The 15,236-nt window shown below is 53.3% G+C and overlaps 4 protein-coding genes across 4 annotated transcripts; 2 read left to right on the top strand and 2 right to left on the bottom strand.

Annotated features, from left to right (window-relative positions):
* Window positions 1–473: 473 nt before the first annotated feature.
* On the bottom strand, window positions 474–1,766 carry BD324DRAFT_267192 (hypothetical protein). The gene has a single exon (XM_022012329.1). The coding sequence runs from the start codon at window positions 1,587–1,589 to the stop codon at window positions 528–530; it is 1,062 nt and encodes a 353-aa protein (XP_021874011.1). The 5' UTR covers window positions 1,590–1,766; the 3' UTR covers window positions 474–527.
* Window positions 1,767–2,005: 239 nt separating this feature from the next.
* Window positions 2,006–4,784, bottom strand: BD324DRAFT_267175 (hypothetical protein). Its single transcript, XM_022012328.1, has 5 exons — window positions 4,435–4,784; window positions 3,457–4,138; window positions 2,945–3,411; window positions 2,319–2,903; window positions 2,006–2,256 (listed from the first exon to the last, which is right to left on the bottom strand). Exons 1-5 carry the CDS (start codon window positions 4,474–4,476, stop codon window positions 2,077–2,079), a joined length of 1,956 nt encoding a protein of 651 aa, XP_021874010.1. The 5' UTR covers window positions 4,477–4,784; the 3' UTR covers window positions 2,006–2,076.
* Window positions 4,785–6,084: 1,300 nt separating this feature from the next.
* On the top strand, window positions 6,085–13,106 carry BD324DRAFT_644628 (hypothetical protein). The gene is made up of 13 exons (XM_022017597.1): window positions 6,085–7,547; window positions 7,601–7,927; window positions 7,971–8,244; window positions 8,291–9,171; window positions 9,210–10,193; window positions 10,244–10,367; window positions 10,412–11,256; window positions 11,317–11,615; window positions 11,668–11,868; window positions 11,924–12,223; window positions 12,284–12,425; window positions 12,484–12,610; window positions 12,686–13,106. The coding sequence occupies exons 1-13, from the start codon at window positions 6,142–6,144 to the stop codon at window positions 12,905–12,907; spliced, it is 6,132 nt and encodes a 2,043-aa protein (XP_021874009.1). The 5' UTR covers window positions 6,085–6,141; the 3' UTR covers window positions 12,908–13,106.
* Window positions 13,107–13,278: 172 nt separating this feature from the next.
* Window positions 13,279–15,063, top strand: BD324DRAFT_616956 (hypothetical protein). Its single transcript, XM_022014867.1, has 5 exons — window positions 13,279–13,496; window positions 13,819–13,906; window positions 14,003–14,018; window positions 14,177–14,341; window positions 14,496–15,063. The coding sequence occupies exons 1-5, from the start codon at window positions 13,488–13,490 to the stop codon at window positions 14,725–14,727; spliced, it is 510 nt and encodes a 169-aa protein (XP_021874008.1). The 5' UTR covers window positions 13,279–13,487; the 3' UTR covers window positions 14,728–15,063.
* Window positions 15,064–15,236: the final 173 nt, after the last annotated feature.

Below are 15,236 nucleotides of genomic sequence, written 5' to 3'. Positions count from 1 at the left end.
AGGTGGACAAGCTACCCTCAGGGCCGTCACCGTCGCTATCGCCGATGGCTGGATGAGCCGTCGACTAGAGGGAAGACCTATCAGAGTGCCTATGGATGTAATGCTGCACTCTCACGAACCAGACGAAGAGTCGCAGATGTATGAACGAAATATTTCGGAAATTTTCTGAAACAGCATCAATCTCTCGGCTTCGATCGCAAACTCATCCCGAACAGGTGCAAGCATTATTATCAACGATGCATGCTGGGGAACCCTGGATATGGAAAGAGAGATTCCAAAATGTCCGTACCAAGTCTAGGATCACACGTCGAACGCTCTACAGATCGACTTGGTTCGAATAGGAGACGAGGTATATCGAAAAGTTACACGAGAAAACCAGGTATTAGAGAAGTACTCTCGCAGAGAGAGTCTTTTTGGTGATAGTAGACAGGAGATTGATTCGGATTGTCCGTGTTTGGGATCGACTTGATGTGCGAGTCTATGATGTTGGATTCCAATAAACATGAAAGTAAAAATACAAAGCTCGATTACGCAGGGACGGACGGTTGAAGCGATTCCCCAGAGCTTTCCCTGGTCGGGACCTTGTGACCATCCTCCACATGAGGCGGAACGACATTGTCCGAACTCGACAAGAATAACGCTCGATCCTCTTCGGGCGTAGCGGAAGGCGATACCAATCGGACACTCGTACCTGTGGTGGTGGTGTGTGTATGACCAACAGAGTATTCAGATTGTTCACCTGGCGTAGAGGGCGTGACGATCTCTGGGAACGGGTTATTGGACGATCCATTCGACTGACTGGACGATCTGGCGTGAACCATGGGGCCCAGAGGGAAAGATTGGAGCTGGGGTGGGGACGCACCGGCTGGAAGGGATGGCACGGGTAATGGATTGCTGAGCCGAGATCGAGATGGGATAGGATCGGAATTGGGGATTGAGACGCCGCCCTTGGATTCAGGGGATGAAGGCATGGGTCTGGGTCCCTTGACAGATGATCTACGATTGATGGATCCGACGGATCCAGCCATGGACCGAGCGCCAGAGTCTCGAGACAGGGTCTGTGTGAGTTGGGGGGAGGAAGAGGTTGGGATGGCAGATTGGGGTGTCGATCGAGTGATACCGGGAGGAGTGGCCATGAGAGGCGGAGCGTCGGCAGGAGAGAAAGTTGCCACGGCAGGTCGAGGCGGGGTGTGAGACGTCGTTCGCGCGGGCAGCTCGCGCAATGGTTCAGCAGTCGCTCCGAATTCAGAGACGTCCGTCCTGCCCGGTGCGGCGGGAGAGGCCTCGATCACCGTGACGGGCACGGGCGATGGAGGGACAGCAGGCAGGGCCTTGACGGCTGCCTGATCAACGACAACAGGTTGAGCAGATTTGCTCGGTGTAGCTGGGGCGGCATCCTTTGCAGGCGTTGTCGGTGTTTTCGAGTCAGAACTCGTCAAGATGGAGAACCGCTTCTTGATGGTACCAAACATGCTTGTGCGGTGCTTATTCAGCGACGTAGGTGGAGGACCAGACGTCGCGCGCTGAGACATGGTTCGTTGCGGTGCGGGCGGTGCTTGAGGCGGTTGCGAAGCCGTTTTGGTGAGCATGTTGAGCGGGAGCGATGTGGCAGGTTTACGAGGGGGATTTGGCGCTGCATCAGAGGAGACAGTCGCACTCTGCTGGACGAGCTTGGGGAAAGGCTGCGAGCCAGAACCAGCAGAAGTAGGAGCGGGAGGGGCTGCGATTGGTGCTTGCGCCGGTGTCGCCTGGACAGGCTCCAGACTGGGACTTCTCGAGCTCCGTCCGAGACTCGCCGGTGCTCGAAGCTTGAAAAAGCTGCTTGATCTTCCATCCGACTTTTTCTGCTCCTTGTCTTTCCGCTTTGCAGCTTCCTTCTCTGCGATTTCCCTGTTTCGTTGGACTTGTTTCTCTGCCGCTTCCTTTTTCCTCTGAGCCTCCTTCTCAGCCGCCTCTTTCCTCTTCTGAGCTTCCTTCTCGGCCGCCTCCTTCTTCCTCTGGATCTCCTTCTCCGCCGCCTCCTTCTTCCTCTGTACCTCCTTCTCAGCCGCCTCCTTCTTCCTCTGCGCCTCCTTCTCAGCAGCTTCCTTCCGCTTCGCCGCCGCTTCTTTCTCCAACGCCGCTTCCCTCGCGGCCTGTTCTTTCCTCTTCGTCTCTGCCAAAGCCGACTCCTCTTTCCGCTTGGCCTCTTCCTTCGCAGCCATCTCCTTCTTCTTTAGTTCCTGCTCCGCCAATTCTTTTCGCCGAGCTTCTTCTCTCGCAGCGGCTACCCTCTTCCTCTCAGCCTCCCGATCCTCCTCTTCCTTCTTCTTCTTGGCTGCATCTCTGGCGGCCGCCTCTGCAGCTGCTTTACGCTCTGCGGCAGCTTTGCTCTCCTCAGCTGCTTTGCTCTCTGCGGCCGCTTTGCGCTCTGCGGCCGCTTTGCCTTCTGCCGCCTTCTTTGCAGATGCCTCACTGGCCGCTTGGGCTCTCTGTTGATTCACTTTCGCAGCAAGAGCCTTGTCATCCTTGCTGGACGCCTTGTTGAGATTCTTCATGCTCTTCCTGAACCCTATTGCACCCAAAAAGCCGCCTCCAGACGGTTTCGTCGCAGTCGGTGTAGGGTTCGCCGTCGTGGTCGGCGTGGTATCTGTACTGGCATCTGCAGGCTCGGGGCTAGCCGTGCTGACTTTGAGGGGAGATGGGTGGACCGGTACAGTGTTGGATTGAGCGACGATGGTAGGAGACGTGTCGATAGGTGTCGGCGAGGTGGAAGTAGCTGGCGCAGCAGCACCTGTTGGTAGGGGCGGGGGCGACGTGTGGATATCGGAAGGAGGCGAATCTTCCGGGGAGATGGGTTGAGAACCGGAAAAGCTGGTCGACGTAGTCGCAGCGGAAGCCATGGCATAAGGGCGGCCAAAGTTCTTCAGAGCACATCAGCAAGACGGGTGATTTTGTTACTCACCTCTCCTCCGTCGAGGGACCACCTGCCCATGCCGCTGCTCGGAGCCAAAGGTGCGTGTCTGGAAGATGCTCGAGAGATCGGTTGACGAGTCACCTCGTCGGTAGGCGATGACATTGCGCTGGCCAGCTGAGCAGCTACTGCATATCCGCCTTCCCTGGGTGCCAAACTTGACATGTAATCGCGAGAGTAGTAGGAGACGGGAGGAGTCTTCATAAAAGCCGAATGAGCCTTGACATTCTGAGACGCGAGAGACGTAGAGGATGAACGAGCAGAGTGAGAGACGTAATCTGCAGGTGAGGCTGGGGTAGATTTGGGACCCTCAAATCCAGGCGTGTTTGTCTGCGACGCTTGACGAGATGCTCGTCGGCGTGTCCCACGTTTACTATTGCCTAGACTGACGATGCTTGTGGATGACTTGGACTTGATGGGAGGGGTGTAGACCTCCTCTATCGGCGGAGCCGATGGCCCTGGTGGGATTTCAGAACTGTTTCACAAGCTTTCTGAAAACTCACAGATCACGTCTCCAGGCATGGCCGTGGTATACTGCCTGTCCATATACCTGCTCATTCTCCTGATCGTATCGAGTGGTCTCTCTGATGATTGTCGCATGGGATTACTCAGATCCGCAGGACCATTGGACTGGGATTCCAACGCCCAGAGCTCTTCACTGGTCAGACTGGATTGACTCATGGAGGATCGATTGGATCCTGGACGTCGACGGAAAGCGGGGTTCGGTAGACCCAGATCGTCCACATTCAAAGATGCTGAAGATCCCGACGGTGAATCGCTCATGGACGGTGTCATGGCGAGTCCAGGGTGCCGACGAGATGGAGGAGGGGCCAGTTGCTGAGGAGAAAGGGACGCCGGTTGGACGGCGGCGGGTGGTGGTGGTGGAGGAGGCGATGTTTGCAAGGTCGTTGGAACGGGAGGGACAGAGACGGGCGATTGAGAATGATCCACCTGTTGTGATCGTTTGGAGACGGTACTGGGTGAACGTGCGGGTTTGTTATTTGACATGGAAGGTCTCCTCGTCCACGGAGGAGGTGAAGCGTTCACTTCCCCGGACAATTGTCGTGCGAGATTGACAGACGCGATAGGAGACGGAGGGGATCGAGACAGACCCGAAGATCTCGAACGAGATAAACCTAGCTCGTAAGGGTTTGCAATCTCGTCCTTGGGAGAAGGAGATTGGTTCTGGACAAGGGAAGAGGAGGAGTCAGCATCAAGCGGTCCATCGACAGTGACAGTATAGAGAGACAAAGGATTCTCGGGTTGATGGGGGGGGAAATGTCATCACTATCTCCGCCCGATTTGAAAGCCTATAGTTCACTTGCCAAGCAATGTGACACTGCATGACGGAAGGGGGGGGGATAATTAGGGGCGGACAATGCCATGAAGAGATTGGGGGGATGGATGGGATGGTCAGAGCGATGCTGGTGTGAACGAAAAGCAGCATGGGGGCTTGCCTCTTCATCACGATTCGGACTCACCTCCTCCCATGGCTGCAATTGAGTCATGAATGCGCTGGCCATGTTGGGACAAACGTTTGGCGGTGACCGACCGGCTTTTCGCGAAAAAAGGACAGACCCAGGAAATATGACGATGCCGAGGGGTCGGGACTGGCGGTTCGTATCACGAGCGAGGGTCTATGCAGCTATGACCCTAGGCTGCTTGGACGACCTGTCACTGCTCGGACCCAGGATGGGATGGGATCCTGCGAGCACCCAGCAAAACGTTTGAATTGGGAATGTGGGTCGATGGTTGTATATCGGTTGTGTTGTGAATTTGTGCGTGCTCGCGCGGTGTGCGAGAGAAGAAAAGGGGAAAACAGTTGAAAAAAGGGTTCAGAGAGAGGCGGCGCAGGAAAAAAAGAGTGTGATATAATAATAATGTGCGACGATCCTGTACACCAGTCTCTGGCGATGGATAGGCCAAGGGAGCTGGTGATCAAGCCATGCAGGATGTCATGTATCTCAAGTCCATGAGATAGTAGTGAGAGTGAGAGTGAGAGTGAGAGTGAGAGAAAGAGAGAAACACACAGAGAGAGATCCAAATGATGCCACTGCTTGCTACTTCTAGCCAGCCAGTCCCCTCGAAAAAATCGCAAAGCCTTTTGGGTCTCAAGGCACGAACGTGAGGAAGGGGATGTCAAGAATAGCAGCAGCGTGCAGCCATGGCTGAGATGGGGTGGATGAAGTGACTGTGTGTGGTATGCAGAGAAGGGATCAGAGGGTGTGGTTGTGGTGTGTGGTGGTCAAGCAGGTGCAGGTGCTGCTGTCGAACGGTCGCTACTCGCGCTCTTGCTTGGCCTTGGGATATCTGCGTATGGCTGCACTCGGCAAAGTCTCGTTGGATGCATGGGATGTCTGACGTAATGCCCTGGCGGAGGGGGGGGGGGGGGGGGGGGGAGGGGGAGGGGGGTGGCATTAGAAAATGATTTACTAATCAAATCATCTTTTACTAATCTTGAACCTTGTTTTAAAGGTCTGATTAACCCTTTTCTGCTGGCCGAATCAGGCAACCACCCACCCAACATCCAATTACTCCCAGACAGTGGTTCACTTTTGCGAACGAGATGACTGATGAGAGAGGCAGAGTGTTCGGACGGGAGCCTTTTCGTTGATCTGACAACCATCCATACGGCGCTGGCTGGAGAGAGAATGTCGGTAAGAATTCATGCGGCATCGCCTCTGCTCGATCGGTCGGAGGCGCAATGCCATTGACCAAAATCTCGTCGTGTCGAGCATCTGCCACCCACTTACCGTGTGACCTTGGAGTATAATGATATAGACCGACGTGCTACAGATAGGAATGTATGGCTAGGTTCAGCTCAAAGAGACACCGGATAGTGACTGGGTTGTTTTTCCGTGCCAATGCTTGCCGCTCTGCAGGTGAACATCATTTCAATGCTCGTGCAGAGTGCCCCCTTTCGTCTCCCACAGTGCTTGCAGCACCCATGTCAGACGGGCTTTGTCACAGCGAGCAGGCGATCTTGACTTGTACCATCCTCTCACCTAGCATGCTATTCCACCTCGTTGCTACTCACACACACCGCCGCTCCCCCGCCCGCCACGAAAAGTGCCACGCTACTTTTAGGAGAAACGCGACCGGACGTTTTTCAGGTTGACACTGGGCTTTCAAGTGTTCTGTCATTTTACCATCTTTGCTCTGGATTCTGACTGAGGCCCGCTGGCAACATGGCCACGATACCCTCGCGTGATGCGACAGAAGCAGAAGCAGCAGCAGCTGCTGCTGCTGGTGCTGTTGCTGGGATCCAATCTCAAGACGAAGACGCACAGCCCGTTGGGCTCGGTATTTCGGATGTAGATACGACGAAACCTCGAGTCATCAGCTTGGACGAGGAATCCGATCAGGAGCGAAGAGGACAGGGTGGAGTTGTCAGTGCAGAGAATGGAAGGGTACCGGCCGACCCCCCTGTGGGCTCAACCGAACAGTCTCCCTCGCTTGACAGAACTCCGTCTGCTCCTCCCCCACCACCACCACCAAAGACCATGACATCCCCTTCGTCTTCGTCCTCTATCAAACCTCTTCCTCCCATGTCTCGATCGATCTCCACTGCTCGTCAGGAAGATGATACAGAATCCCTTCAGGAAGTCTCGCTGAGTCGAAAGGGAACACCTTCCAGAGTTCCTCCTGTACCACGAGCACCATCCATCACTTCGCTTCCGTCTCCTTCCCCCTCCGGTCTGGTCTCACCGACCTCTCGGCCCACTTCGACCCGCCCTCAATCGAGGAATACCAGTGGTCAAGGCGTCGGTGGTGGTGGTGCTGGTGGTGGGAGTCACTCGAGACGATCGTCCACAGCGACGACCTTGTCACTCAGTGGATATCCCAACGGCGGCGGCGGATCTCACAGATCTCACGGACCAGGTCATCAATTATCCACAGTGCTCATCACGCCCCCCTTGCAAGTCCTGGTCCAATCGAAAGAAGCGAAGAAGTCAGCCTCCTTCATGGCTGCTGCTCAGAAAGCGTTGGATCTGTGTCAAGCTGGCGGAGAGGGATCAAACACAGCTTACCTTCATCCACGAGAGATTTTCGAACCTCTCAGGTTGGCCATTTCAAATCCTCAAACGACCTCTGTACCCATCCTCATCACCTCGCTCGACCTGTTGGCCAAACTCGTCTCTCATTCCTTTTTCTCTGAACCCAACGGTCCACCACCCGGTCAATCTCCCTTGCCAGACCTCATCACACACACTATCACGCTCTCCTGGACGGAGACCTCGCCACCTCAGGTGGCTCTTCAAGTCGTGAAAGCATTGATGGCCATCGTCTTATCCACAGATAGAGGAATGCTCGTCCATCAATCATCACTGCTCAAAGCCATTCGGTCAGTCTACAACGTCTTTTTGCTCTCCAACGACACGGCAAACCAGGTGGTCGCTCAGGGTGGACTGACTCAAATGGTCCATCATGTGTTCGGACGGGTCATTCGACCAGATTCAAAGGCTCAGCCGGGGACAAACGGATCAAGAAGTGCGATGGGCGAAAACGAGGCGAGACGAGAGGCCGACAGCAGATCGGGAACCCCAGCACCTCAGACTCCAGGTCTTGAAACGGCTCCTCAGCGAATGACTTTGTGAGTCGACCAGTTGGGAGAACAAAGATACAATTCACTGATGACACCACCAGAGACTCGTTTGACCAGCCCAATCCCAACGACTCAATCCCCACTGCGCCAGCACACATCGCCGCTGGCGAAGAAGAAGAGATCGACGGGTCCGCTTCGACGCCTCGAATACCCACCCAGACGATCTCGATACCCGTACCGAATGGAGATGCTCTCGAGACAAGCGATGTTCTTCCTACCGGCATTCGCGAGACGGCAGCAGATGAAGGAGAAGGTAACCTCGATGCGATGGGACGGCCTATCCCGACCGACGAGTTGTTCGTCAAGGACGCCTTCCTTGTCTTTAGGGCGTTGTGCAAGTTGAGCATGAAGCCGTTGGTCACTGAAAGGTGGGTCATCAGGACCACACTCCCCATATTGACATTCATGTAGCGAACGCGATCTGCGCTCTCATGCGATGCGATCCAAGCTGCTCTCACTTCACCTCATTCTGACCATTCTCAAGTCCCACGCCGACCTCTTCACCAATCCCATGATTTGCATTCCCTCCAACTCGTCTTTGGAGATGACTCCATTCCTCCAAGCGACAAAGCAGTACCTCTGTCTGAGTCTGTCAAGGAATGCCGTGTCCCCCGTGACGCAGGTTTTTGAACTCAGCGTGGAGATATTCTGGTGCATGCTCAAATCAATGAGAGCGCAGATGAAGGTGGGAGTTTGGGTCTTTTGACGTCAATGCTGACCTCTCTGTTCAGAAAGAAATCGAGGTCCTGCTCAATGAGATCTTCATCCCCATTCTCGAGATGAAACACTCCACGATTCGTCAAAAGAGTCTGATCGTCAGCGTCTTTATTCGACTGTGTCAGGATCCTCAAGCTCTCGTGGAGATTTACATCAATTACGACTGCGATCGAGCCGCGTTGGATAACATTTACGAGCGACTCATGAATATCGTCTCCAAAATCGGACAGACGCATTTTGCACCGCCCTCCAAGGAGGAGCAGAACCAGTCTGGCACGTCGAAACAAGCGAGCGGATCCAGTGGTGGACCTGCCATTCCGCCTTCCTTATCCACTACCGCTTTGTCCGGGAAAGACGGTGTCGATGCGCCCCATTATGCTGGATTACCACCCGAGATCAAACTCCGCCGACAATCGCTCGAATGTCTCGTTGCCGCGTTGAGATCGCTCGTCGCTTGGTCCACCATGTCACCAACTCGAGCAACGGATGATCATCAACCCGGGCATCTACCCCGACTCAGTGAGGATGGACTTGGACGACATCACTCGTCCTCTTCGACAGCTGGATCGACCTCTCATCTGGACCACATGCCGACGCCTATACCCTCTTGGCCAGCCGATCCTCATGCACGAAGTCCCGCCGGTGGGACCTCAGCGAACGGAGTGGCGACGCCTGATATAGGAGATGACGATGTGGAGCGATTTGAGAGCGCAAAACAGCGCAAGACGACGCTTCAAGAGGGTATGAAGAAATTTAATTTCAAACCCAAGCGAGGGATAGAGTACCTCGTGGAACATGGTTTCATCGCTAGCAAATCCCCTCAAGATGTCGCTCGATTCTTGATGGGCAACGAAGGTCTGAGCAAAGCCATGATCGGGGAATACCTCGGCGAAGGGTGAGTGAGCTCTTGGTGATATAGTGCTTACGTTCCAGTGACGAGGAGAACGTCGCTACAATGCACGCCTTTGTCGATATGCTTGACTTTTCTGACATGAACTTCACCGACGCCGTTCGAATGTATCTTCAATCGTTCCGACTGCCCGGTGAATCCCAAAAAATCGATCGATTCATGCTCAAGTTCGCGGAACGTTACATGGGCGGGAACCCCAACACTGTCTTTGCCAATGCCGATACGGCTTACATCCTCGCCTTCAGTATCATCATGCTCAATACGGATGCCCACAACAAGAATTACAAGGCAAAGAGAATGACCAAGGAGGAGTTTATCCGGAACAATCGAGGTATAAACGATGGCAACAATTTACCCGAGGAATTCCTCACCGATATCTACGACGAGATCCAATCCAACGAGATCAAGATGAAGGATGAGATGCCGGAACCTGCTCCAGTCGCCGCTTCGGGCGTTGTCGGAGGTTCTTTCACGGCTATCGGACGAGACCTACAACGCGAAGCCTATGTCGCTCAGTCGGAAAACATGTCCAGCAAGACGGAAGCTTTGCTCAAAGCCATGGTCAAACAACAGAAACGAGGTGTCGTTAGACCTACCGATCAATTCTTCTCCGCTTCAAGATTGGAACATGTGAGATTCATGTTTGAGGTGGCTTGGATGCCGTTCCTTGCCGGTATTTCGGCTCAGTTGCAGGAGACAGACGACATGGACGTGGTCAATCTCTGTCTGTCAGGGTTACGCTCCGCCATCCGAATCGTCTGTCTCTTCGACATGGATCTCGAGCGGAACGCCTTTGTCACCACGTTGGCCAAGTTCACATTCCTCAACAACGTGGCCGAGATGAAGCCCAAAAACGTGGAAGCTATCAAGAGTCTCTTAGAGATTGCGGTCTCCGATGGGAACAACCTCAAGGCGAGCTGGAAAGAAGTTTTGACTTGTGTCAGTCAGTTGGAGCGAATGCAATTGATCAGCAGTGGCATGGATGTTCCGGATCTGAATCGCAGAGAGTGAGTCGGAATCGATCGTTGACAAAGTGCAATCTTTGACCTCAAAGCAGACCGAATGGGAAGAAATCTTCCAAGCGCAGGGCGCCGGCAGAGGAAGTCGCGGAGGAATCGAGATCTCGCGAGGTCACTGTCGCTGCGGACAAGGTCTTTTCAATGTCCAACAATCTCTCCGGGGTGAGCGAAACGTTATTCATGATGTTTCACTGACGATTTTCCAGTCTGCCATTGTCGATTTCGTCTCTGCCCTGAGTCAAGTCTCGTGGGAGGAGATTCAGTCTTCTGGATCCTCCGATCACCCACGCATGTTCTCTCTCCAAAAGCTCGTCGAAATCTCCTACTACAATATGGGGCGAATCCGATTAGAGTGGTCTAATATCTGGCTGATCCTCGGTGAACACTTCAACCAAGTATGCTGTCACAACAATCCCAACATTTCCTTCTTTGCCCTCGACGCTCTCCGACAACTGGCCATGAACTTTTTGGAAAAGGAAGAACTGTCCCATTTCCGATTCCAAAAGGACTTTCTGCGACCATTCGAATATACCATCGCAAACAACAAGAACTCGGATGCTCGAGAAATGGTCTTGCAATGCTTGCAACAGATGCTTCAAGCGCGAGTTCAAAATCTTCGATCAGGTTGGCGAACCATGTTTGGTGTCTTTTCAGCAGCTTCCAAAGTCGTCACGGAAAGAGTCTGCACACATGCGTTTGAACTCGTCACGTTGGTCTACAAGCAACATTTCTCCCTCGTCGTAAAGTATGGCTCATTTGCCGATCTCACGACTTGCATCACGGATTTCTGCAAGGTGTCCAAGTTTCAAAAGATTTCATTACAGGCCATTGAAATGGTTCGTGGACTAGTCGGCAAAATGTTGGAATGTCCCGAATGTTTACTACCTTCTGCGTCGGAGGAGACGGACGACGCTGTCGCAGCGGCCAATATGGGCAAAGGAAAGGGCAGGATGAACGGAGGAGAAGATCCTCTGTTGAAGTACTGGCTGCCTGTTTTGCACTCTTTCCATGAGATCATCATGACCGGAGAGGATCTCGAAGTCAGGAGATTGTAAGTGTCGCGCACGCTTGAAAAAAAAAAGGTCTGGACGACTGACCCGTCTCACTTCAGGGCGCTCGACTGCCTCTTTGATACGCTCAAAACACATGGTTCAGGCTTCACACCTGCATTTTGGAATACCGTCACTTCTCAAATTCTTTTCCCAATCTTTGCTGTCCTCCGCGTACCTACCATGGCAGATCAAGACCCGAGATTCAGATTCAAATCTCAAGAAGATATGTCGGTTTGGTTGTCAACGACGCTCGTGACTGCGCTCAGAGATCTCATTGACCTGTACACGTTCTACTTTGGCGTACTTCAAGAGTGGCTCGATGGTCTATTGGACATTCTCGTTGCCTGCATCTGTCAGGGTGAGCAATGGAAGTTTGTTCAATGGGGAGTCTACTGACCGCTTTCCAAAAGAGAACGATACGCTTGCGCGTATCGGTACATCGTGCTTTCAACAACTGCTCGAATCCAATGTGCGGAAATTGTCCCCTCAGAAATGGGAGAGCATCGTCTCTGCTTTCGTCGAGCTGTTCAAGACAACGACTGCTGGTCAGCTGTTTGATCCTGCTTTACATGCGGAAGTGGAACCCGCGGGCGAGATAGAAGAGGGCGATGGTTGGTGCACAACGTTGAGAGCAGAGTGTCACAAGCTGACGCGTGGACCTCTCAGCTCCATTCCAGAAATTCGTCGCCCCTGCGCCGCTTGAATCCGCCGCTGCATCTCGTCACGCTCTACCATCCTCCCTCACATATACCGATCAGAGACGATTATTCAAACAGATCATTGTCAAATGCGTCTTGCAGCTCTTGCTCATCGAGACGACACACGAGTTGTTACAGAATGACGATGTCTATACGACGATCCCGGCGGAACATTTGTTGAGGTTTATGGGTGTTTTGGACGACAGTTGGAGATTTGCCAGGCGATTCAACGCCGACAGAGATCTCAGGATGAAATTATGGAAAGTTGGTGAGTGAGAGCGAGGTGGTCTCGCAAAATTGTGTGTTTGGCGATTGATACCCGTGCTAGGATTCATGAAGCAATTACCCAACTTGCTCAAGCAAGAATCTAGCTCGGCCGCGACACTCATCAATGTTCTGTTGAGGATGTATCGGGATCCAAGGGAAGCTCACCGAAATTCGAGAACAGACGTCTTGGAGAGATTAGTCCCGTGAGTGGTGACCACACGAAAAGCATTGAGGTGCTTACGGTCTTGATCCGCGAACCAGACTCGGTACCGAGATTATCAAAGATTTCATTGGTTTAGATCCCGAGACTCAACCTCGGAATGTCAGTGCTTGGACGCCTGTAGTGACAGATATCATCTTGGGTAGTGTGGACTTTGAGACGGAAGCGGTGAGCTGCCCCCCCCCCCCCCCCAGTGGACCGAAGGAAATGAGTGATGCTGACACACACACGTCGTTGTGTCAGTTCAAAACCCATGTTCCTTCGTTCTATCCTCTCATTGTGGACATTCTTTCACGTGATCGAGCGCCCGAAATGCGCTTAGCGGTTCGAGATTATCTCGCGAGATTGGGTGAGATCTACGCATTCGGGAGAACAAGTGGGCATCAGGTGTCTACCTCGGCATCGGTGATCACCCACACCACGACGACCGCGTCGACGACGGGCAGTGGCTCCATAGCAGCATGATCGTCGGCGGCATACGTGGAAGGTGCAAGAGAGGTGTGTGTAAGGAGCCTCGGCATTGGTGGTTTCTTGAGCATCCACCCATTTTTATTATCATAGAATTTCCACGATGATCGTCATCCCAAAGGAAAAAAAAAGACTCTGTATTAGCATATTATGATATCGGCATTTGATGAGACTAGGGATGGATGATGATCTGCACATGCCGGGTGACGAACCAATAGTCCCCCCTGTCTGGCTCCCGCTCCCTATGCTGCTATAACCCAACTGGGCAAAGGTTCCATCAGAGAGCGAGAGAGCGAGGGAGGAGCAGAGAGCCAGAGAGAGAAAAAAAGTGCCACACTTGATGCTTGCTGTGTCCTGTTCGCCGGAAATGGTAAAATCATCATGACGTCTATCTGAGAAAAAATCGAGGGTCACGCCCCGGAGTGAGTCTCGGGGGAAGTGGTGTTATGTGGACCTCTCTGTTGGATCCATACATATATTACATCTGTGTTGCTCAACACTCAATCCGACTAGACAACTCTCTGCCCACATCCACCAACCTCCTAAAGCAAACACTCATTGACACATCCCAAATACAATGGCATTCGTGAGTGATCCTGCCCCCTTCCCAAGACCAGCCACCGGGGTTGCCGTCCCCGAGAACATTGAGGCTGACGATGAGATCTGCTCGCAATCCACTTTGACACACATGCCCACGCCCTCCCATGCACACTCACTCTTCTCCTTGCGTATGAACACACGGACCTGCGGTACCCTTGCACTACGCTCACTCTGTGCGGCGGCGGCGAAAATGACTCTTTCCATACACTCGTCCGTTTGGCAACCAACCCCGTCTTCCGCCCATGACCGCACCCACCTCACTACCTCGGGCATGCGTCTTTTTGCAACACTGTCTGTCATGCATGTAGGACACTACTGTTCGTCGGGGACACCCAATCCTCTTTGGACTCATCCTCCTCTTCTCCTTGATCGAGGGATGTGACACGGCGTATATTGGTGAGGGAAGAGAGAGCCCATCATTCCGCCCCCCCCGCTTAAATTGCCGGATTTGGTTCAATCATGCTGACCTGACCTTTCTTTCCCGTCTCCTAGTCGGACAATACAACAGGTGAGCAGATAGCCTCTAGTTCTTCATTTTCGCATCAGCTCTACCTCCTCCTCCTCCGCCCATCTGCAACCTCCTGCTGCACCTCAGTGGCATCCCTTCCCTCCCTACCCCCTCTGTCAATTTGAGCTGAGCTCCGCCACTGACTTGCCTGTTCTCAGTGCCGACAACTACCCTAACCACTCGATCCGAGACAGATCTCGATTCCTCGTCTTCACCTCATGGTGGACCGTCGTCTTCTCGGCTCTCTACCTCGCCTTTTACCTCACGGGAATTTTTGAGATCTTCACTTCGATTGCCAGTCACGGTGTCTGGCTCTTCATCACGTGAGCTCCCTCAAAAGTACTTTTGCGCCAGCTAGCCGCTGACCATGATGCCTTTTCCCCCTCACACATCTTTCGCACCTGCGCCCCAATAAATCCTGGCCACGATGCTTCCACCTCTCCTCGCTCGCCCTTCGACTCTCTCTCACACACACAGTTGGGTCTTTTGGCTTGCCGGAGCCGCTGCCTGGTCCGCCGCTCTCAGCGGAGGCGTTTACTGTGGCGTCCCCGGAGAAATCGGACACTACCACTGCCACCAGCTCCTCGCTGCAGAAGCCTTTGCCTGGATCACATGGATCCTCATGACCTTCGCATTGATCGTCGTCATCTTGCTCGGATCCAGAGCTCTCCGAAGTGGAAACCGATTGAGCGGAGGATTGACCGAGTAGAGAAGTCACGAGACACGGCGAGATAACACCTGGCGTCTTTTGTGCCTGGAGTTGAAAGCAATGTCATGTTGTCGCTTTGGTGGAGGAGGTGAGGAGCGGAGGCTTTGACGGACGATGGTGGATCGGACAATTTCGAAGAGTCAATCCCTCTAGATGCGGCGCGCAGTGGGCCTGCGGAGGTGGAAAGTGTGTGCGAGAGAAGAGGAAGCCTGATACACGTGTGGAAGTGCGTTGCATTGAAGAGGAGTAAACCTGTCTCGGCGATTCGTTAAATACATATTCACATATAATCACTTTGATACAGAACTGTTTCTTGTGAATCGCTGAAAGACTGTCTGCCGGAGTGTGAGCACTTCGAAAGCCCGGGTCGAACTATTTCTGAACAGCACTCCCTCGTCACTGTTACTGGAGCAAAGGAGATTGCCACTGAGGTTGTGGCTGACCGTCTTCATGAGATGCTGCAGTTGTGTTGTGCATTTGCACACCCTTTCCCGCCACTGTCTCAGGAC

This window comes from Kockovaella imperatae (genome assembly GCF_002102565.1).
Source record: "Kockovaella imperatae strain NRRL Y-17943 chromosome Unknown BD324scaffold_2, whole genome shotgun sequence".
Taxonomy (NCBI): domain Eukaryota; kingdom Fungi; phylum Basidiomycota; class Tremellomycetes; order Tremellales; family Cuniculitremaceae; genus Kockovaella; species Kockovaella imperatae.
Note: the sequence above shows the minus strand (reverse complement) of the source record. Positions and strands in the feature narration are given on the sequence as shown.

Bases quoted from the DNA above. Each gene is read 5' to 3' on its own strand.
- BD324DRAFT_267192 (XM_022012329.1), bottom strand. From the start codon at position 1,589: ATGCTCACCAAAACGGCTTCGCAACCGCCTCAAGCACCGCCCGCACCG.
- BD324DRAFT_267175 (XM_022012328.1), bottom strand. From the start codon at position 4,476: ATGGCCAGCGCATTCATGACTCAATTGCAGCCATGGGAGGAG. The intron at 4,139-4,434 runs GTGAGTCCGAAT...TCCCTTGTCCAG, and splicing joins AATTGCAGCCATGGGAGGAG to AACCAATCTCCTTCTCCCAA. The intron at 3,412-3,456 runs GTGAGTTTTCAG...AAATCCCACCAG, and splicing joins CATGCCTGGAGACGTGATCT to GGCCATCGGCTCCGCCGATA.
- BD324DRAFT_644628 (XM_022017597.1), top strand. From the start codon at position 6,142: ATGGCCACGATACCCTCGCGTGATGCGACAGAAGCAGAAGCAGCAGCA. The intron at 8,245-8,290 runs GTGGGAGTTTGG...CTCTCTGTTCAG, and splicing joins CAATGAGAGCGCAGATGAAG to AAAGAAATCGAGGTCCTGCT. The intron at 11,869-11,923 runs GTTGGTGCACAA...TGGACCTCTCAG, and splicing joins CGAGATAGAAGAGGGCGATG to CTCCATTCCAGAAATTCGTC.
- BD324DRAFT_616956 (XM_022014867.1), top strand. The intron at 14,342-14,495 runs GTGAGCTCCCTC...TCACACACACAG, and splicing joins GGTGTCTGGCTCTTCATCAC to TTGGGTCTTTTGGCTTGCCG.